At 33.0% G+C, this 23,273-nt stretch overlaps 1 protein-coding gene across 4 annotated transcripts in view; it reads right to left on the reverse strand.

The window, feature by feature from the left end:
- The window catches only part of Crppa (CDP-L-ribitol pyrophosphorylase A), a 302,194-nt gene that overhangs the window by 148,041 nt on the left and 130,880 nt on the right, over positions 1-23,273 (reverse strand). For all 4 annotated transcript variants that reach the window (XM_076863146.2, XM_076863121.2, XM_076863136.2 and 1 more), the window contains 2 exons: positions 7,664-7,756; positions 6,873-6,965 (listed from right to left, as the gene is read on the reverse strand). In XM_076863146.2, coding sequence (XP_076719261.2) covers positions 6,873-6,965; positions 7,664-7,756 — 186 coding nt within the window. The remainder of the gene's footprint in view (positions 1-6,872; positions 6,966-7,663; positions 7,757-23,273) is intronic.

Consider the following 23,273-nt stretch of genomic DNA (forward strand, 5'->3'; position numbering starts at 1 on the left):
AAAACTACCTGTCTTAGTCATTTTGCACTTCTATGACAAATACCACAGATGATGTAGCTTACAAACAGCAGAAATTGCTCTGAAGCTTGTTAGTCTTAGAGTGCCAACATGTTGGATTCTGGTAAGGGCTCTCTCCAGGTAGCAGACTACCATCTAATCATCTTCTCAGGTGATGTAGAAAAAGAAAACTAGCCCTGTGCCTCCTTAGAAGGACACTAATCCCACTTATCAGGGCTCAACCCTCATGACCAAATTACTAAAAAAAAAAGTACACCACTCCTAAAATTATCATGTTGGGGCTTAGGATTTCAACATATAAAATTGTGTTTGAGAGGAAGGAACACATTCTATCATTACCCTAGCTCCAGCCACCATCATTATTTCTAGGGCTAATGGAAATCAAGGACACCCTGTGCTTATTTTAATTCAATCTTTGTGCTATAACCAAAATGTGTAAATTACAACTTATTTCATTAATTTCTAGCAGGACAGAACTGTTTTACAAAGTTTAAACTTAGAAACCCTGCCTTAACTCAGTGCTTAGTAGCCCCAGCCTCAACCCTCCATAATCTGTAGCTCCTTCCTTTTCAGACCCATTCCCTAACTCTCTCCAGTTCTGACCAATCTCTATGCTTCTCTATCCATATAGAAATGCTATCTTTCATGCATCAGAGTTGCACTTTGCTCAGTCTTCCAAATCTCTGCTTCTACCTGGATCTTTAACAAAACATCACCAAGCTAACCTGCCCCCTGTTCCAGCACAACTGCTTATAATTCTTTAATTTCAGGGTGATAGAAAGGTAAAGGGACCAGTATCTCTTGAATTCCCTGCCAATGGAGCATTTCCTTGGCTAACTGAAGTCATTTAATTAAGTTAATAATAAGAAGCTTTATTTAAGAAAACAAGAATAGACAAACACAATTATACCATTCCTAAACTAAGATACAATAATCAGAAAAATAGCTTATACATAATAACTTACTCTTCTAAAATAAGATGCCATTTAAGGAAAAAGGCTACATAATCAAATATGCTGCAAGTATGTCAAAATGATTGTCACAGAGGTTCAATAGATATTAAATGAATCTATGCTAATCAATCCATTAAATGGATAGAGCTGGGAAATATCATGCTAAGCAAAGTAAGCCAATCCCAAAAAACCAAAGGCTGAATGTTCTCTCTGATAAGTGGATGCTGATCCATAACAGGGCAGGGTAGAGGACAATGGGAAAAATGGAAGAACTTTAATGGGGCAAAGGAAAGCAAGGGGGGTATAGGGGTGGGAAAGATGGTGTAAGAGATGGACATCATTACTCTAGGTACATGTATAATTGCATATATTTGTACATGATGTGTGATACTACATCATGTACAACCAGAGAAATGAAAAGTTGTGCTGCAACTGTGTACAATGAATCAAAATGCATTCTGCTGTCATATATACCTAATTAAAATAAATTAATTAATAAAAACAAGATAATTTCCACTAAAACACTAACTAAAAAGGATCTAAAGCTTAAAAGAATTGGGAGGAACAAACATTAGTGCAAGTTTTAATCAAGTCTTTCTCACAACATAAGGCTCAAAGTAGATATGAAAGGATAAATTTCTTTGCATTAAAAAAAGTGGGGGCAATTAATTTTTCAATTATGATTAAGCAAAGAAATAGAAAAGAGGAATGAATTGTAAAAGAGAAGGACTTAACCTATAAAACCAGACAATTAAAAGAGGATAATAGGGACAAATACCACAAAGAACTAAAAAAAATAACTTATGAGTCTTGTGAAAAAGATTAAGTTATAGGTGATCTCAAAAATGGCTTAAAATAGAAATGCCATTCTACCTAATCCATACCTAACATGCCTCTTATAATATAAACTGCTCTACTACATTTAAATTTTAAAAACACGCATCGTAGAACATATAAAAGTAAAATGACGTTACAACATGCTGTTGGTAGAAAATATTTTTAGAAAAAGAAGCCACTTAGAGCCTATCAAGGGCATCCCACTTTTTATAGATAATGATATTTAATTGAAGCTCCAAGACATGAAGTCACTTGGACAGGTTAAAAGATAATTTTCATTTGTGCACTCAGTACTTGTACTGTGTATCCTAACTCCAGACTGAGCACACATACCATCTTGGTTACACAAGAAATTATTTTCCTATAAGAAATTAAACTCTTTCAAATAGTCTAAGCAAGGTCAGTTTTAGCATATTTATTTTTATATTAATTTGAATCACTTTAATTTACTAATTATATAAGCATAACATGTATCATTTTAAAATAATTATACTGAAAATTTATTTGATGCATCATTGTAAATAGCATAATAGAGTTAAATGAATGACCATTTCAATACTTAAGTGAAATTCAGTAACACAACAAACAATCTAGTGACAAATTCCCAGGCATATTTCTGAAACACTGAATGGCCAAGTCATTGAGATCAACTCCTCTAGAGCTAAAATCAATGTTAACTCCCTGACAAAAAAGTCTACTTTCACATTTTGTTTTTGCCCCTGTACAATTCTTATGTTAAAATTTACAAAGTGATTTACTGGGATAACATTGGCAAATAAATGCACAAAAACTTTGTTCATCTCATACCAAGTTAATTAAAGTACATAAAACAGGGAAATAGCAATTCCAAACTCTGCTTAATTAAAAAAAAAAAAAATATATATATATATATATATATATATATATTTCATTCATGATGGATAAAAAATATGGCATATATACACAATGAAATATTACTCATCGATAAAAAAGAATAAAATCCTGGCATTTGCTGGTAAATGGATGGAGTTGGAAAAGAATGCTAAGTGAAGTTAGCCAATCCCAAAAAACAAAATGCTGAATGTTTTTTCGGATATAAGGAAGCTTATCATAATGGGATAGGGAGGGAGAGTGTGGGAGGAATAGCAAACTCTAGATAGGGCAGAGGGGTGGGAGGAGAAGGAAGGGGCAGGGGGTTAGCAATGATGGTGGAATGTGATGAACATCACTGTCCAAAGTACAGGTATGAAGACTCGAATTGGTGTCAACATACTTTATATACAAGCAGAGATATGAAAAAATGTGCTCTATGTGTATAATATGAATTGTAATGCACTCCACTGTCATATATAACAAAAATCAATTAAAAATATATATACATTCATGAAAACTGGAAAAAGTCATCTGGAATTCATTCTATTTACATATTCTATTAGAGCACCACTGTTAATCTGAAAATAAATAGACTCTATTCTTTAAAAAGAGTGAATCCCAGGAAGGTGTGTTCTATGAGAATGATTTCTTTATACATCATCAGTTATATGTCCATCATAATTAATCTTTGAGAATTTCTATATCCCACAACACAAGCTTTTCATTAACAATTTAGCCATAAGCAAAGATCTCCTTAAACTTATAACAACACAGTCAATTCTTTCTATTCAACACCTCCCATGAGAATGATTTCATCATTCCTCATCCTTGTGTTAGAAATGAATTCCTTCACGACCACAGTTGGAAAACAGTTCTAAAGGTGTTTGTAACCAGTATTTATTTTGGTTTTATTATTGATTTAGGCAGGAAATACCAGAGACTGACTACATTAACAGAAAACAAATGAAAAAATTTATAGAATGTGCACAAGTGATTCTATTTCTGCTATTCAAGTAGTATAAAAGCCATGAAGGACAAAACTTTAATATACCTCAAGTGAAACATCATAAAAAGTTCAATATATAAAAAAATTATAATGCTTATAAAGGAAAAATAAAAGTATTCATGAGGCTACAATAGCAATAAGTTTGAGACTGGAGCACAACAGGTATCTCAACATGCTCCTGAAGTATAGCAATTGCTGCTACACTCTCTCACACACACATACGCCCCTACTTAAAAATAAAAATAATCTGAAACATCAATATTGTAAAAAGTAATCCCAATATGAAGGAGTGAGAATTAAAGTAGCTCTCTTTTGTTTTATAAGAAATTGTGTCTTGAAAACACATTTACTTAGTCTAGTAATAACAGAGTTAACAAGAGGAAATGTACAGAACAAGTAGTTAAGTAAAAGGTGACAAAGATTCATGTCTAGGATCTGGTAAAAAACTTAACAGGACCAAAGATTTTTATAACTTAAATTCAGTCAAGGCTCAATGTGCTGTGAAGAAATCATTAGCACTTAAAAGAGGGACTCACTGTGTTTTTCCAATTGTCATATGTTCTTCATTAGAAATATCAGATACATTTATGTTATATGTATATTTTTAATCCCTTTCCATTATTAACACATTCATGAGTGTAGGAGTAACAAGTGTATATGATATACTCCACACTAGATTGAGTCTCTTCCTGAGGCTGCCATTTTGAGTTATGAAACCTTCTGGAAATAATTTACATCTCTGACAATTTTGCCATATGTGGAAGTATCAAGTATCAATGGGTGGTGGTTTTCCTTTTTTGAATTTGCTGGCATATTCAAATATTAAACATTTTAAAGTATTTTGAATATCACATTCTGATTTGTTATGTTACTATGCAACCTTCTACTAACTGAAACTAAATTAGGCACTTTGAAAGATTTACTTGTTTGTCATAACATTGGAAGTCCACTTGACAATTTGTTTTTGTAAATTAAATTCTTAAAAGGATTCCTTTGTCTCATAGTGTACCAATAAAACTGTTGACATGAGCCCAAAATAGTAGTACCCTCATGTAATTACATAGAGCATTACTACAAAATCATTTTGATGTACAGAAGTGACAAACCATTTATCAAATACAATTAAAGTTGTCATTTACCAATTTTGTACTTTCAACTATATTTTTTACCCATCTCTTCCCAATTTTAATGACTAAACATTTATTTGGTATCCATTAAATGAATAAAATGTTTTCACTGAAAAAAAAAAAACAGCTTTATATAAAAATGTATTGTCCGTTATTCCATCTGATACTAACAAAGAAAGTTTTGTGGAAACGTTGATGGAACCAAATAAATTAGAATCCCTATTTTACTAGTTTTATGAGAGAAGATATTCGTTTCACAAGTGGCTTTACATAATCTTTCCTGGAAAATAGCAATAGGTAGTTTTGCCTCCTGAAATCTCTTTTCTCAATTGCTGGGGGAGAAAAATTCTGATCATCAGCTTCTAAACAAGAAATCAGCCTAACTTTAAGATTTTTAGTGCATTTCATTCTTATTTAATTTAGATAAAAGCATATCCTTTTTTTCTGAGAGACTTTTTAAATAATTTTTAGTATTTTAAGACATTCATTACTTTATTTTCTAAGTGTTTGTTCATCACTATTTCAGTAATGAACATACACCATAAAATTAGAAAATAAAGAACTGGATACATCCTATGTCTATAGGTGGTGTTCTTAGGCTACTCTAATAACATTGGGGGGAGGGGCAGTACTAGGAATAGAACCCAGTGTTGCTCTATGACTGAGCTACCTCCACAACCCTTTTTGTTTGGTTCTACTTTTATCTAAAGAAGTTTCCCAGGCTGGCCTTGAACTTGAGATAATCCTGTAGCACTGGAATTATAGGTATATATCACTGTGCCTACTTAAAAAACCCTCTTGAGTGATGCAATATGATAAAGGGGATAGCAATAAAAATGGGCAGTAACTTATGATGGTTCCACTTAAAATCTTTTGACTTTACTATCATAGGAAAGCAATATGCATTCAATAGAAACCAAACTTCAATGTTTGTCTTTCATCTTCTCCCAGATTAGCACTATGACATTCTCAGGTGATACTGTGAGTGTCATAGTGAGTCACACAGCTCCTAGTCAGTAAAATAGGCCTTTCAACATTAACAATATATGCATTCAATATCTATTGAATCACATATGCCAAAATAATGTATTTTTACTATGATTTTGATGTCATTTTCTAATATATTTCTGTGAAATAAAGCCTATCTATTTAGGGGAAAAAAAAAGACTCCTTTTTGACCATTCTTCTCAGAATTTAAAATTGTTTAATATCATTTAAAAACAAAAACAAAAAGATAGTAGCAGGAGGCTTTCTCGTTGCTTTAATTTTATAACATAGTCAATTCAAATAAATGTAGATTCTACAGTCCCTGCATTGCCTAGTACATGTAACATCTAATTACACACAGAGGTACATATGCCTGTGTATTTGTACTCAATATGTCTATATTTTTCTTATTATTAACATACATATAAGCTCTAAGTTATCTAGACTTAAATTTAAGTCATTTGTTTTACTTTATTTTATAATTACCAAAATATTTTCCACACATCTATTAATTTGTAGACTATCTGAATGGTTCTACCACATTTTTATTCTCAGGAAACTAAAATGGCCTTTTGGCCACATATAGGAGAAGTCATCCATATTCACAATCATTTCAGGATAATTCAAAAAGTCAAAGTCTCTACACTTCCTCTACTTACACTTTCCATGGAAAAGAGAAGACAAAACCAAGAACAGATTTTCTTATTAGATTTCTTCCTCACCTTTTTAAAATTTGGGGTTTCTTTGCTAATTGGAATTATGGTGTTACGCTAAATAAAGCTCTTTTACATTATCCTAATAACTAGTCAACTTAGTCATGTAGCTGTAATTTTAATGAAGAAAAAGAAATGAAATCATTTGCTAAGTTGAATTAAACAGCTTCCTGAACATGACAGTTCAACTGAATGACTGAGGTAAGAAAGTGTCTATAGTAGACATAGCGAGAAAGAAAGCCCCAAAATCCACAAAGAAAAGTTCCTTCTGAGTTCAGGTCAAGGATATTAATGGGATAAATTTTGTTAAACAGACACATAGAAGGAAGCAAGCACAAGTTTGATGAGAAAAATCTACATTCATTAAGTGAACACTTACTGAAATTACAACAATGGAATATAAAATGGAAAAGTTGCTCTCTTCAAGCATACTCATTAACTTCTGGGTCTCTTGGAAATCAGGTTCCTTAACCTGGAAGAGCAAGAAAATAAAATGAAGTGGAATAAAGATCGAACATAATTTAAAAATTAACTCAAGGTAAATAAAGAGATTTTTTTTGGCGGGGGGCGGGGGTGGTGACAAGGGTACCGGGGACTGAACATATGGGCACTCAACCACATCACCAGTCCTTTTTTGCATTTTATTTAGAGACAGGGTCTCACTGAGTTGCTTAGTGCCTCACTTTTGCTAACGCTGGCTTTGAACTCACGATCTTCTACCACAACCTTCTGGAGCTGCTGGGATTATAGGCATGCACCACCATGCCCAGCCAAATAAAGAGATTTTATGTAGCTTTCAAAATATTTACCAAGATTAATTTTAAAACAGTTTTAAAGGATACTTATAGATTATACATATCAAATTTGAGCTAATAATTCAAGCATAAGTCATAATCTACTTAACTCCAGGTTTAAAAATAAAAGAAAATCCAACAAAACTATCTAAAGAAACATCACTCTCTTTTTCTTATGAGCATTAGCTTGATAAGAAGTGTTATTTCTGTATTTCAGAAGATAAAAAATAAAATATACAAATCCATACTAAAAAACACAACTCATCTTTCAAAATCTTATGTTCAAATATTTAAGATTAAGAAAAAATTAGATCTCTTTGACATTACACTTGTTTGGATACTCAAATACATCCAATAATTTATATATTCTACTTACATTCACACAAACGAAATTGTAGCATTGCTCCAAGTTGATATGTTGAATATCACTGCCAGCATTATACAAAGCCTGAGATCTGACATGTATATGCTAGGAGAAAAGACAAATATGAAAAGTTTACAAGCTGGATAGAAAGGCAAAACATGAAAATGTAAATGTAAACAACATAGCATATAATTGCTATAAGAAAGACACATGGCCTAGAACACTATACAAAAATAAAATCATGCTTAAGTTTATCAGGTTACCAAAAAAAAGGTATTTGAAATAGACCATGAATAATGAATATTTTTAACAAATAAGAACAAAGTAAATTGCTTCACTTAGAAGCAGGCATTACATGTAGAATACTTCACAATTTACAGTTCTCAAATGCAATGCTATTCTCAAGTAAAACATCAAATTGTACTTGTAAAAGCCTTATCTATTCTACAGCTTAATTTTATAGAATTCTGACAAAATTTGGGAAAGTGATCAAAGTTTCAAGACCTTCGCTATAAAGTTAGTTGGTTCAAACACTTTAAGTTTCCATTTAAAATTCTAACTGTGCTTAAAATTCAAGAAAACACACACACACACACACACACACACACACACACACACACACACTTCCATGTTATCAACTATGTATTAAAACTTGAGTAGAAAATAAATCAGCTTCCATTGTGCAACATTAAATTGGATCAAGGAGCCACATCTTCTAGATATCACAAGGAGACAATTTTTCTTGGGTCTCTCATGTATCCAAACATTTTCAAAGGCATAATGTGTAATTTGCTCCAGAATGTCTTTTCAAGGATGTTTGCATAGCAGGCAGACTTGCAAAGACAGATATGTCTCTTCATAGGAAAGATTTGCTTATTTTTCAGAAAGCAAAGATAGAGACATTTGTCTTCCTAGAGCAGATTCGCATGACATTCCAAAGTAATAATGTCTCTCTTGTGACAGAAGAATGAGATGGTTTGCCAGCAGCCCATGTACAAGACCAGGGTTTCCTGATATCAGAGTTCTTTTTAATGCACTCCACTGCTTAGCAATAATTAACCCTAACTATATGGTAACTGCAATTCAGAAAACCAGTGCTACACTATTACTCCAGTTACTGCAGAGTTTTTGAATAACACCTGGTCTTTTCTCTAAATGTGGAGTCTTCAGTCTTCTGCCAGTAACTATGGTGGCATGTCAGGCTAACTAGTTTGCATTCAAGTAGGGTAGGTATAATCTCAGATCCTGCCAAGTTCCTGACACCCCATCTTGAGATCTTAGCTTAAGTAAGTGTACATAAGTAAAAAAAAAAAAAAAAAAAAAAACACAATTTACGATACAAATTCCTTATGAAAAAAAAAAAAAATATATATATATATATATATGGTCTATATATATACAAATTCCTTATGAATATATATATATATGTGGTCTAGAATAAGAACAAGAGATATTTCATTTAGCCTCCTAAACATTAAAAAGACAGGTAAAATTCTTGAGGATAGGATTTGGAATTCCAAACATCTTTTACCAATAGCAAATGATTAACAAGTGGTTTAAAACTTTGCCATCTTAGTTTTTTAAGGGAAGGAAGTCTTGTGTCATAAAAAAAAAATTGTATGGGCTCTTAAAATTAGCAATGTGAACAAGATTTTTAAGTTTTTTAAAATTCACCAAAAAATACCACTCCAAATAAATCATTTTGAATGTCAGTTATATATCTTTCTCTCAATTCTATATGAATGATATACACAGTAAGCTAGAAGGACAAAATAACGGATCAAATATATAAACACCTTTTATTAAAATGGGATTGTACTAAGTGTGTCACTTTTAATTATCTAATTTAAATAAAAGTAAACCAAGTGCAGTAAAACAAAGTATTACTAAACTTCAAATAATTCTCCATATCCAGAGATGTTAGTTTCTAACAATTAAGAAAAAACATTAACATGATAAAGACACTGGACTTATGAAGACAATCCAATTCACTTTTATGTCTCTATTAACTTATATCCATTCATGAAAGAAGAGATAGCCCATCATAACTTCTGCCTACCTCTGCTCATAATTTTATCCTGACAAGGTCTTTCAGATTCGTATTCTACTCTGTAACCATAATAAAAATGCTTTAGACATAGCTACAAAGAAACTGACTTTTAAACATTTCTCTATTTTTAAGTCAACTAACTTTAATCAATTTCTTTATTGAGTAAACTTCATCTCCAAGTGTTTGTGGGTTTTTAAAAATATGTATACAACAAAGGCCTCTACTTCATGTTCCCGAGTTATTGTGCTTTCATACTCTAAGAATAGCTGGATCTTAAGAATAAAAGTTTGCTTCACCCTTTCTTCGCCTCACAGATTTGAAGTCATTGGTCAATGTCTTTTAACACTGCCTGACTCCCTGCTGCTGCTTATACATTTGTTACTCATCTATGCTCCATTCATCATTTTATTGGGTAGATTTCAATGTGGAGCAGTTTCTCAAAGAAGTCCTTGAAATTCTCTTTCCTTTTGTCTTTGTAACTAAAGGACGATTTGTCCTGTGGCAATAGTCTTGGATTCCACTTTCATTTGAAGTTTGTAGACAAAGCTTCATTATATTTGGAAGAAACTCCGGAGATGTAAGAGACTAGTCAGTCTGTACCTCTACTTGGAATTTTTGTTTCTGGTTTGTGTACCTAAGTATATTCCTGAAGAATACTTTATGAAAGAAATTGAAACCTTAATCAGAATAAGTCTGATTGACAATTATGTTTCTCACTTTTTCCTGACAATACTTCCTCTTTGTTATGCAGAATTAGTTTGTCATTTCAAGAAATTTTTCTTCTAGCTTCCAAAAAAAAAATTATTGGGTTTTCTACTTGATAATATAAGATCTAAACATATAGTAAATGTCATTATCATTCACATATTTTTTTATTTTGTCTTAGAATATTCTACAATTATCTCAATTTCTTCCCATATTATAGAAATATGATTTTGGCTGCACTGTATTGCCATTTCTAAAGGACAAATATTTAATAATATTTCTAAAGGACAAATCTTTAATAATATTTCTCTAGTCTTAATTTTGTTCTCTTATTCAATCAATAAAAAATGGTAGATAATTAGCCTTGGAATGTTGTTTTGGAGTTTTTCACCTTTTTGAATTCAGATTCTTACTGAGTTCTATAAACAGGTCTGAGAATATTTTAGGGAAAGGGCAAGGCTTGAGGATTTTTCCATATATATTTCATCTGATTTGTGTGTGTTATGATTATTTTTAGTATGAATTAATAGTTTCCTGATTATTTTCTATGTGTTGGAAAATTTTTTTAAAAAGGTAGACATTGAAAGTAGTTCCTGTCCCTAACAGATGCCACAGAAAATGGAGGGATTTTTCAACTGGTGAGGAATTTTTGTGCCTTCTCCACTTCAGTATCTCCATCTGCAGATATGTTAACAACATAAGATTTAACAAGATTTAACTAGATTTAACAAATTACCTTTTGCCTCATTACCTTTTGTCCCCATAGGAGGTCTCGGGGACCCACAGTCAGGGCAGAGAAAACATCATGAACCTCATCAGTTCAGTTTCTTTCTTGACTACTACATTTTACAATCTATGTGTGAAGGTGGGTCCCTTTGCTTTGTTCATTTGCTGTTAGTACATTTATTTGCTTTGCTTACTATTTTCGCTTTTTTGAAAGCTCTAGAGAAAGGAGAATTTTGTAAATTACCTTTACTCCATCATTATTTACCTAGATTTCACTGTGACATTTTAAATATTTCAAAAACTTATTTTACTTTTATGTGGCACATTCTTGAACAAAGCAAGTATTCATTAGTATTATGAGTATGTTAACATTAGTATTCCTAAACCAAAGCTTCTCTTTCATTTTTTGAATTAAGAGCATCCAATTATATATAAAGATATATATGTCTACATATATACCTACATATATACACACATATACATATCTGTATCTCTTTGTGTATGTGTGTACACACACACAGTGGAGGAAAAAGTTATATTGGCTCACAGTTTCAATAGACAGCTGACACCACACCTCTCTGGGTCCAAGATAAAGAAGAATGTCATGGTGGAAAGGTATGGAGGAGGAAAGCAGTTCAGAACATGCCAACAGGAAGTAGAGAGAAAGTCCACTCACCAGGAACAAAATATAAACACCCAAAGCACTCTTCCAGTCACCTATGTTTTCATACCCACCTACAGGTAAAACCTAGTTAATCCATATAAGTAGATAATCCCCTGATTAGCTTACAGTTCTCATAATCTATTCATGTCTTCTGAAAATTCTTGCAGTGTCTCACATCTGAGCTTTTGGGAGTCATGTCATATCTAAGCCATAACTGTATACATTACTTGCTTATGTATAGCACCTATTAGATTATATCAAAAGGGAATTTGTCACTATTAGCTCCATAATTTATTTATAATCTATTCAAAATTTGAACCACCCAACTCATCTCTGTGACACAAATATCAAACCCTAAGATATTCTTCCTCTATTTTGACAACAGGTATCATTCTTGCCTATGACAATTTTAACCCATATTGATTTCAGTATGTGTTTCCTTATTAAAGCTATCATATATCATATATTTCTTCAATTTAATTAATGGTTAACAAGACCACATTCTCAGAACACAGGGCACAGATATATGCAAAGCATACTTGCCAGCTGCATAATAGTATTTTGATTAGAATATATTCATTCAGATTTGATAATTTAAAAATTATTTTAAAATATCATTAACCAGCTAATGTTCATAGAATAAATAATGTGCACAAATTTTTATAAAAGGTATTTATACATATTAGGGTTTTTTTTCTATTAATAAAAACACATGAAACTTCAAATACTTTGCTTCTTGAAACTGAGTCTTTTAATAATGGTTTCCAGTTAAGTGGAATTTTTACTTAGTAAAACTATTTTCCTCCATACCAGAAAACAGTATTTCCCATGTTTGAGTAGAGAAACTTACATTTTACCTAAATACAGCAAAGGAATCTTTGACACATTTAATAACCCACATTAGACAACACTTTTAGGTTGTTTATGAGAAAAGGTCTATGGCATCATCTTATGCTATCATTCCAAATGTTTCCACATTCAAACACAACAAATGGAACAATCTGCTGGCTACATGAACTTCATGTTATGTAAATATTTTGGTTCAAAGAACATCTTAATAACATTTAAAATGATTTTCCAATGTGTTCAGTAAAATTAAAGGACACCAAAAGTATTAAATACTTTGCTTTCAGTATTACAAATAAGAATTCAGCAAAGATTCACAATTAAAATACAAACATCTGCATATTCAAAATAATTTTTAAGGCATGGTTATTCGGAAGAAAGTGGGTTGTAAAAAAAAAAAAGTTTTATTTCAAGAAGATTTATGACTTAACTAAAACTAAAAGGTTTTGGTTTAGTCCTGTATGTCAGAGGTTCAAAAACGAGTTTCTAAAAGATAATCCTCTTTTGAGAACATAATGATTGGGTCATTTTTAATCTACCCATTTCTCACCTCCCTCCTTTTCAAATAATAGGACTAATGTGGGTACTAGAGAGCTGTAGAGGGATGCATTTTTCCCTCCACTCTATAGTCATACCTACAATCAAAAGTCTTTTGTTGGTAGTGAGCACCTAGCATTGGGAATTGACTATATTCTTAATTTGAATCAGTTTTTATAATCTTTTATAGTAAAGAATATGGACTCACATTAAGCTTCCTGGATTTGAATCATTCTGGAATATTCTTGCTATGTGAGTTTTGATAAATTACTTAAGCCCTGCGGTTCATTTTACTCATCAGTAAAATGAAAACAACATAGAATTAATAGTTTGCTAAATTAATATGTGAGAGGTAAGCATTAACTTTTGAAGTTTCTGGAACAAAGTTACAGCTTTATGGTGTTCAATCTTAATAGAGTTTTGATGGATTTATGGTGATAAATCCATCGGGTTACTGGTCTACTGTTGCACTATCTATAGGACACTTAACTGTGAATAATTGATGGATTATACCAGTGACACTCTATGAACTGCCACCAGGGTACTCAGACTGGTCATATCAACAGAAGTCTTGATATACTCCCAAACCTATGTACCAGATAGGCAGAAAAGCATTATAACCAAGGATTTGCCATGTCACTTACACTACTGTTGTATCCCAAGCCCTTATCACACCAGGGGAGGGATTAGTACTTCTCTAATTACATGGCTTTAAAGCTACACAGCACAAAGTTTGAAGTATAACATAGCAGCCATTAAGATCCCTTTGCATTGCTGCATAAAGCAGTGAGCATTTCCTCTGTTCCTGAATTCATTGACTTTCCCACTAAACACTGCTCTAGAAAGTGTAAAGTCTCCTGTGTATGCTGCCTGGTCAGTCTCCTTGATTGATAACTATTGTGCACAATGTAATATATTAAATGTTTGCTGTTATTTTCCACTTACTTTTAACTGCCATCAATTTTTGATGAAATTTCAACACATGATAAAATATCCATTACCTTTCTACATTTAATACCCTATCAGCTCCTGGAATCTGTGCTAATGCTTTTTTAAAAATTGTGCATTAAAATTACACAGCATCTATATGCACAGGCATATATTATCATTGTCTTCTTGCTATAGGTAAAGACCTTAAGGCACAGAAGTTTAAATAACCTATCCAGGGTAACACAGCCAAAATAAGGCAAGTACTCAGACTCTCGTCTGCTGGATCCCCACAGTCCACACATTTAAAGTACACTGGCTACCACTGTTATTCTAGGAACATTCACCTTATCGTGGAAGGCACCATACCATTACTCAGATGAGTTTCATACTTTTATAGGTACAAAAGTCAACTCAGGAAAACAATCTGGAAGATATCAATTGAGTACTAATAACCTTAATTGCTGGTTCACAAAATCCCCTAAGTCTGACAATTTTTCTGGGTCCTAGAAAGTATATAAAAAGAGGACTAAGCATTAAGATTTGGTCTTGGAGAAGAGTCAAATGCTTTCGAAACACTATCTGCTAGGCAATTAAAATCCCTGCATAAATGTTCCCTTAAGAACAGTCTTCCTTTGTGAATTTTCTTCTCTGTTAAAATTCAAAGGCTAACTATTGTTATAATATAAAGCTACAAAGAGTATGGAATGGAAAATAGTAAGCCCTAATCCTAACAAAGTTGAGCATCTACTATAAAGAATTCAAAAGTCCCACTTGCTTATACAGATTTTATATCCAAAGCTGGATATTGTCTGAACAAAATGTAAATTTACCAAATACACATCTGCTCAAACTGCTGAGTTTTTACTATAGAATATAATACTATAACTAATAGATAGTGTTGTAAGTAAATGGGAAATGAAATGCCTCAATTCATAAATTGTGTTTGGCAAACACAATTTGTAGATATTACTTAACTGAAATGACAAAGGTTGATATGTTATAAAATATATACAGTAATATGATCTGTTTATGTTTAATAGTAATGCATACAACATTTACAAGCTAATAATTCTCAAGACAAAATAAATCCTATACATCTTAACTAAAAATAAGTCATGAAAATTATGCTAGTCAGTGATGGATTAATATAAGGTCTCACTTATTTGACAAATATTTATTGAGGGCTAGATTGCACCTTGAGTCCATACAAATGAGAAGTTTCTCTTCTCAAGCAGTTTATATTACAGTGAGAAAATAAAAATATTCACATCTGTGTTTCTCAAATTTTAGTGTGCACCAGAATTCCTGGAAATCTTATTAAAAATAAAGATTTTGATTCTCCTAGATACGGATGGTGTCTAAGAATCAATATTTCTGATAAGCTTCCACTTAATGCTGATGTTACTAGTCCAATGAATCACACTTTGAAGCAAGAAGAAGTTAGATCATTTGAACGTATATTAATCTAAAAGTCCTATCTTATTTTAGTAGATAAATTTACTGAGGAGTGTGTTCCCATCCTGCAATCCAAGACAACTTAATTTTCACAAAACCAAAACTACTAACTTCCTCTATCATCTAAAGTTAAGTACTTATATCTTTATTTCACCTATAAGCATGATACATACCAGTGATCAAAGAATTTATTACTCTAAACTTCCTTCAAACTTTCACCAAGTTTATATCAAATCTAATTTCCATGTTTAAAATTTAGTTTTTTCTAAGTAATATGGATACATCCAGATGTATACAGAAGTATAATTTCAGACTGTTTCTATGTACTCTAAAGAATGCATAACAAATCAGTTACACTGTAGGCAAAATGTCACCAACTTGAAATTTACTAACTAGAATCAACTTGAATACTGTCATAATATTTCTTCTAATCCTACATAGTACACAAGCTATTTTTCATTACTGTATTTTCCTCTTGAATGAAAAATATACTTAGTATACTTATATTGAAAATTTCTATTTGATACAACTTTCCACTGTAAGAAATATAGTGATAACCAACTGAATTGAAATTATTTAGTCTATAGAGGTTCAAACTATTTTTAAAACATCATGGATTGACCACAGTTTTAATAAAATAGCCAAAACACAACAATATGACTGTTTCCGAAGTATGTGAATGTATATATACCTCGGAATATTTTTAAATCAAGACTTTTCTAGATGATACAGAAAGGTAGATTTGATCTTGATATAGAATAATCTTATTACAAATTCTGAAAAATTTTAAATGTTGCTTATGGATGCACTTCTTCACCATAGTTGCTAAGCCCCTGTACAGGTATCTTTTCTCCACTGTTATCTTTTCTCTTTTCCTTATAGAAAGGCTACTCACCATCAATTTCATCACTGTTGCTGACTCTAGTTCATCTAATCACTGCAACATCTAAAGGGTGCCCTTCCCTTCCCTCCTCTTTGGAACATAGTCCTTGCTTCTTATTAGGAAATCAATCGGAACTTCTTGGGAATACATTATGTTTCAAGCTTTCTTCAACTGTTCACATGATTGATGGACACCCAGCAGCTACCTCTTTATCTACAGAAACATATTTGGCAGATATCCAGGTGGAGAGGTATTCCAGAAGCTCACTTGTACATCATCCACTCATCATTAACCACAACTATTTATCTGATTCCTACCACATACATACACACAACAGTGCAAAGGATCAGTGATAACAGGTGGTGAAAGATATAGTTGTAAGTAACAAAAAAGCAGGATATGCAGGATGACAGCATTATTGTTGAGTACTTTCGGAGATCCAAGAATTATAAAAATGAAGAGAAAATCATGGGAACAGTAATAACAGACTAAGCATTAAAATTTAAAATACACAATTAGGGAAGGCACACAATCAAGAAAAATGCTATGAGCAAAGACAGGAAAAAACTGAGACAGAAGGAAGACAGATTGAACCATGATGGCAATAAAACATCATTAAAAGAAATACAGACTGTGGAAGGTATGGGGTTTGAGGAGTTTTAGGGGGAAGGGTTTTTTTTTCCCTTCTCTTTTTTTAAAAGAAAAAAAAAATTAGTCACCCACAGCAACCTGTGCAGGACCCAGGCCACAGTAGGCCCAGGTCCATCCTGCCACCGACAGAGCTCAGGTTCCAGCACAGGACTGCCTCTTCCAACCAGCAGACCTGCGCCAGAGCTCAGGCCCAACCCAGATCCGCACACACCAACATAAGCAGGACACAGGCCCAGGGTAGGTATGAGTTCGGTATCCCCCCTCTACCTGGGAGCCCAAACCTAACCCACTTCCTTCTTGGGACACTGCTGACATCACCATGGCCTTCCCCACACAGTAGCCCCTACTTTTTTGACAATCAACAGGGCCTAGAAGAAGCTGCATGTCAGAGCAGGTATCCCAAAGACAATGTAAGGCCCACCTATTAAGTCCCATTTTTGTAAGACGTAGCTTCCATCTTTTTTTTTAAAAAAAAAAAAACACTTTTTTTTTTTAAAAAAAAAAAAGAGGGAGAGAGAAAGATAGAATTTTTTTTAATATTTATTTTTTTAGTTATTGGCGGACACAACATCTTTGTTTGTATGGGGTGCTGAGGATCAAACCCGGGCCGCACGCATGCCAAGCTACGCATGTGGCTACTGCTTGAGCCACATCCCCAGCCCACATAGCTTCCATCTTGGGGCACCTCCACTATTATCTGGAGTTACCTCAGCTATTGCCGCCACCACCACCTTTAGTTATGGTAGCATACATTGAGGGACACCAGCAGAGTCTGGAAGCCCAACATCAAGGTGAGGTACAGACAATCTGCAAGAATATAGGGTAGAAACTGCAAGAAAGGAAGACACATAGAAAAATCAAAGGAGGAATGTGCCCTAAACAAACCAGGATATCACAATAACAGAACCCAGTGAAGTTGATGAAATGTCAGAGGAGGGATTCAGAAGGTTCATAATTAAAATAATCTGTGAGTTAAAGTATGACCTAAATTAACAAATACAGGGAAAAATTGATCACTCCAACAAAGGGATAAGAGAACAAATACAGGTTACAAAAGATTACTTCAAGAAAGAGAGACTCTGAAAAAAAAGTCAGAAATCCTTGAAATGAAGGAACCAATAAACGAAATAAAAACTTAATGGAAAGCATAGCCAACAGACTAGATCATGTGAAAGAAAAATGTCAGATAATGAAGGCAAAGTATACAATCTGGAAATTAAAGTTGACCACACAGCAAAAATAGTAAGAGACCTTGAACAGAACATCCAAGAATTATGGGAAAGCATCAAAAGACCAAATATAAGAGTTGTTGGGATAGAGGAAAGCACAGTTTCAAACCAAAGGAATCCGATAATATCAGAAAATTTCCTAAACATGAAGAATGAATTGGAAAGTCAAATACAAGAGGCTTACAGGACACCAAATGTACAAAATTATAACAGATCTACACCAAGGCACATTATAATGAAAAAGCCTAGCATACAGAACAAGGATAGAATCTTAAAAGCCTCAAGAGAGAGGAGTCAGATCATGTATAGGGAAGACCAATTCTTATCTTAGCAGATTTTTTCCACCCAGATCCTCAAAGCCAGGAGATCGTGGAACAACACATAAAAAACTCTGAAAGAAAATGGTTGCTAACCAAGAATCTTGTATCCAGCAAAATTAAGCTTTAGGTTTGATGATGAAATAAAAACCTTCCATGATAAACAAAAGTTAAAAGAATTTACAACTAGAAAGCCTATACTAAAGAACATCATCGGAAAAATATTCCACAAAGAGGAAATAAAAAACAATGATGAAAATCAGCAGAGGGAGGGATTACACTAAAGGAAAAACTAATCAGAGGAGAAACCAAGTCAAGTTGAATACCAAAAATAAACAAAAATGCCTGAGAACACAATGTCTCAATAATAACCCTGAATGTTAATAGCATTAACTCACCAATCAAAAGACATAGACTAGCAGATTGGATTTAAAAAAAAAAAAAAAAAGATTCAACAATATGCTGCTTCCAAGAGATTCATCTCATAGGAGAAGACGTCCACGGACTAAAGGTGAAAGGTTGGGATAAACCATACCACTCACATGGACTGCAGAAGCAATCAGGGGTTTCCATCCTCATATCATAAAGTAAACTTCAAGCTAAAGTTAATTCAAAGGGATAAAGAAGAACACTATATACTTCCCAAGAAAACCATACACCAACAAGACATAACAATTATAAATATATATGCCCCGAAAAATGGAGCATCTACATTCATCAAACTAACTCTTCTCAAGTTCAAGAGTCAAATAGAACACAATGCAATAATTTTGGGTGACTTTAACACACCTCTTTCACCACTGGATAGATCTTCCAAACAAAAGCTGAACAAAGAAACTATAGAATAATGACCTAAATGAACAAATACAGGGAAAAACTGATCACTCCAACAAAGGGATGAGACAACAAATACAGGCTGCAAAAGATTACTTCAAAAAAGAGAGACTCTGAAAAAAAAAGTCAGAAATCCTTGAAATAATACAATCAATAACTTAGACTTAACTGACATATATAGAATATTTCATCCTTCAATGAGCGAATATACTTTTTTCTCAGCAACACATGAATCCTTCTCTAAAATACACTATATATTATGCCACACAGCAACTATTAGCAAATATAAAAAAAGAAGATACACTACCCTGAAATCTATCAGATCACATAATGGAATGAAATTAGAAATCAATGATAAAATAAGAAATAAAAGCTACTCCAACACCTGTAGACTAAATAATATACTACTGAATGAACAGTGGGTTGCAGAAGACATCAAGGAAGAGATCAAAAAATTTTTTCAGAGGTGAATGAAAACACAGAAACAACATATCAAAATCTCTGGGACACTATGAAGGCAGTTTTAAGAGGAAAGTTCATTGCCTGGAGTTAATTCCTTAAAAGAAAAAGTCTACAAATAAATGACTTAACATTATATCTCAAAGCCCTAGAAAAAGAACAAAAAACCAACACCCAAAGCAGAATACAGAAAATACTTAAAATCATAGCTGAATTCAATGAAATTGAAACAAAAGAAACAATTTAAAAAATTGACAAAACAAAAAGTTGGTTCTTTGAAAAAATAAAATTGACAGACCCTTAGCAATGCTAATGAAGAGAAGGAGAGAGAAAACTCAAACTACCAACATACATGATGAAAAAGGAAATATCACAGACACTACAGAAATATAGAAGATAATTAAAAATTATTTTGAAAACTTGTACTCCAATAAAATAGAAAATATCAAGGGATCAACAAATTTCTAGAGTCATATAATTTGCCCAAATTGAATCAGGATGATATACACAATTTAAACAGCTCAGTTTCAACCAATGAAATAGAAGACGCCATCGGAAGCCTACCAACCAAAAAAAGCCTAGGACTGGAAGGATACACAGCTGAGTTCTACAAGAACTTTAAAGAAGAACTAATACCAATACTCTTCAACTAATTTCAGGAAATAGTAAAAGAGGGAGAACTTTCAAACTTATTCTATGAGGCAAATATCACCGATTCCAAAACCAGACAAAGACTAAAAAAAAAAAAAAAAAAAAAGACTTCAGACCAATATCTCTAATGAACATGGATGAAAAATTCAATAAAATTTTGGCAAATCGAATACAAAAACATATCAAAAGTATAGTACACCACAATCGTGTAGGGTTCATTCCAGGGATGCAAGGTTGATTCAACTTTCGGAAATCAATAAATGTAATTCACCACTTCAATAGTCTTAAAGATAAGAACCAAATGAACACCTCAATAGATGCAGAAAAAGCATTTGACAAAATGCAGCACCAATCAAAATGGCTGCTATTAAGAATACAAACAACAATAAGTGTTGGTGAGGATGTAGGGGGAAAGGCATACTCATAAATTGCTGGTGGAACTGCAAATTGGTGCAGCCAATATGGAAAGCAGTATGGAGAATCCTTGGAAAACTGGGAATAGAACCACCATTTGACCAGCTATCCTACTTCTCGGTCTATACATAAAGGACTTAAAAACAGCATACTAAAAGGACACAGCCTCATCAATGTTTATAGCAGCACATGTAAATAGTTAAACTGTGAAACCAATCTAGATGCCCTTCAGTAGATGAAGGAATAACGAAAATGTGGTATATATACATAATGGAATATTATTTAGCATTAAAAGAGAATAAAATCATGGCATTTGCAGGTAAATGGATGGAGATGAAAAATATAATGCTAAGTGAAATTAGTCAATCCCCCCCAAAAACAAATGCCAAATGAGTTCTCTGATTTAAGGATGCTAATCTGTAATATGCTGTGGGACAGGAGGTGGGGGGGATTAAATGAAATCTAGATAGGGTAAAGGGGAAAAGGGGAGGGAGAGGCATAGGTGTAGGAGAGATGGTGAAATAAGATGGTCATCATTACCCTAAGTACACGTATGAACACATGAAGGATTTGACTACTTTGTGTACAACCAAAGATATGAAAAAATTTTGCTCTATATGTGTACTATGAATTGTAATGCATTCTGTTGTCATATATAACAAATTAAAATTTAAAAAAAATACTGAGGATTGAACCCATAGGTGCCTTACTACTAAGCTACATCCCTAGTCCTTTTTATTTTGAGACAGGGTCTCACTAAGTTACTGAAGCTGGCATCCAACTTGGAAATCTCTTGCCTTGTCCTCCTGAGATTGTTTAAGAACTTAAATGACTGGCCAATCTTGACTCACACTAAGTAGTCAATGCAAATATATACTTTCTATGGATCAGAGAGAGAGATTTTCACCCCAAACAGATGAACGAGTTTTATTTATAGACTTTGGAAACAGGTTTTCAGGTAACCAAATGATAATTTATTCTCATCCGGAGCTGAAGATGTGTATTTGGTTAAATTTTCCTATAAGTACCAAAACACTGGAAACATTATCCAGCTAAATCCACTAGACACCAGAATAATCTACTTTTTGGCATTGTAAAACAGAATAATTCTGCATACAAATAGTTGAAATGCATCTCCCAACTCAATTTGTTATGGGAAACATTAGTATAAAATGTTTTAAAACATCATGTACTCTATTGAACCGAGTGAAACAGAAAGCAATGAAATAAAATCACGGTAAGCCTAGAACTACATGACAATTTTAAAAATATAAGCAAGTTAGTATGCATATATTCATTGAAATCAACTGTTGGATGGCTGATAATTACAACCTATATGTCAAATGAGCTCTTTCCTTTATGTATTTCCTTTGCCATATTGGGAATAGAACCTAGGACCTCATGCATGGTAAAAGCTAGTACTCTATAACTGAGCTCTCCAGCCACGCAAAAAGAGCAAAACACCATTTTTTTTTCGAAATTCTATATGAATTTTCCTAACCAATTTGCTTTGTATTTTCCTTTTTAGCAACCTCTCCCATGAATTGGGTATAGACATTTGGATCACACCTAAAGTATGTGGCAGAATTCTACTGCAGGAAATCACCATAAGCATACCCAATCTCCTCCTTCAGTTTCAGTGGGAAGCATTTTTTCTTTTCACATCAACACAACAATCCTCCCATTGTGTGTTGAGCAGCTCTACACCCACACTAGTCTGCCCCACAGATCTCAATAGTGGTGACTTCATCCTTTTTATATGTTCTTTTCAAAGCAAGACAAAAGCTCTTGGAGGTAAAAGTGGTAGAATATATAACATTTTGTATTTGGCAAAAAGTATGAACTAAAAATTCCACAAGATAAATTTGCTTTTATAAGGAAAAAGTATGTAAAACTAGATATATTGTTTCCCAAAGAAAAACCTTCTTCCAGGCCTTAATTATAAGACCTCTGTCAAACGTAAAAATGTTTCTCTTCTTTCGTTTCACCTTTTTAAGCATCTACATTCATTAGTTATATTATCTAACGAGAATTAAAAGCTGTTTCACTAATAGCACCAAGTTTTCACTTGGGCCTGCAGATAGCCAATGACTAAAAGCAAGATAAACGCGGGCATCTCTGCCTTCATTCTATAATTGTTTGAAGATCCCCAATCAGCTCTGCACAAGGGTTTGGGAATCATTTAAGGAGTTTTCCTAAATACTGGTAACATATGGTTTGATAATTTACCTAAACTATCTTTCCCCCTTCAAGACCAAAGACATCAAAATA

The sequence above is a fragment of the Callospermophilus lateralis genome, chromosome 1 (assembly GCF_048772815.1).
Source record: "Callospermophilus lateralis isolate mCalLat2 chromosome 1, mCalLat2.hap1, whole genome shotgun sequence".
NCBI classification, from domain to species: domain Eukaryota; kingdom Metazoa; phylum Chordata; class Mammalia; order Rodentia; family Sciuridae; genus Callospermophilus; species Callospermophilus lateralis.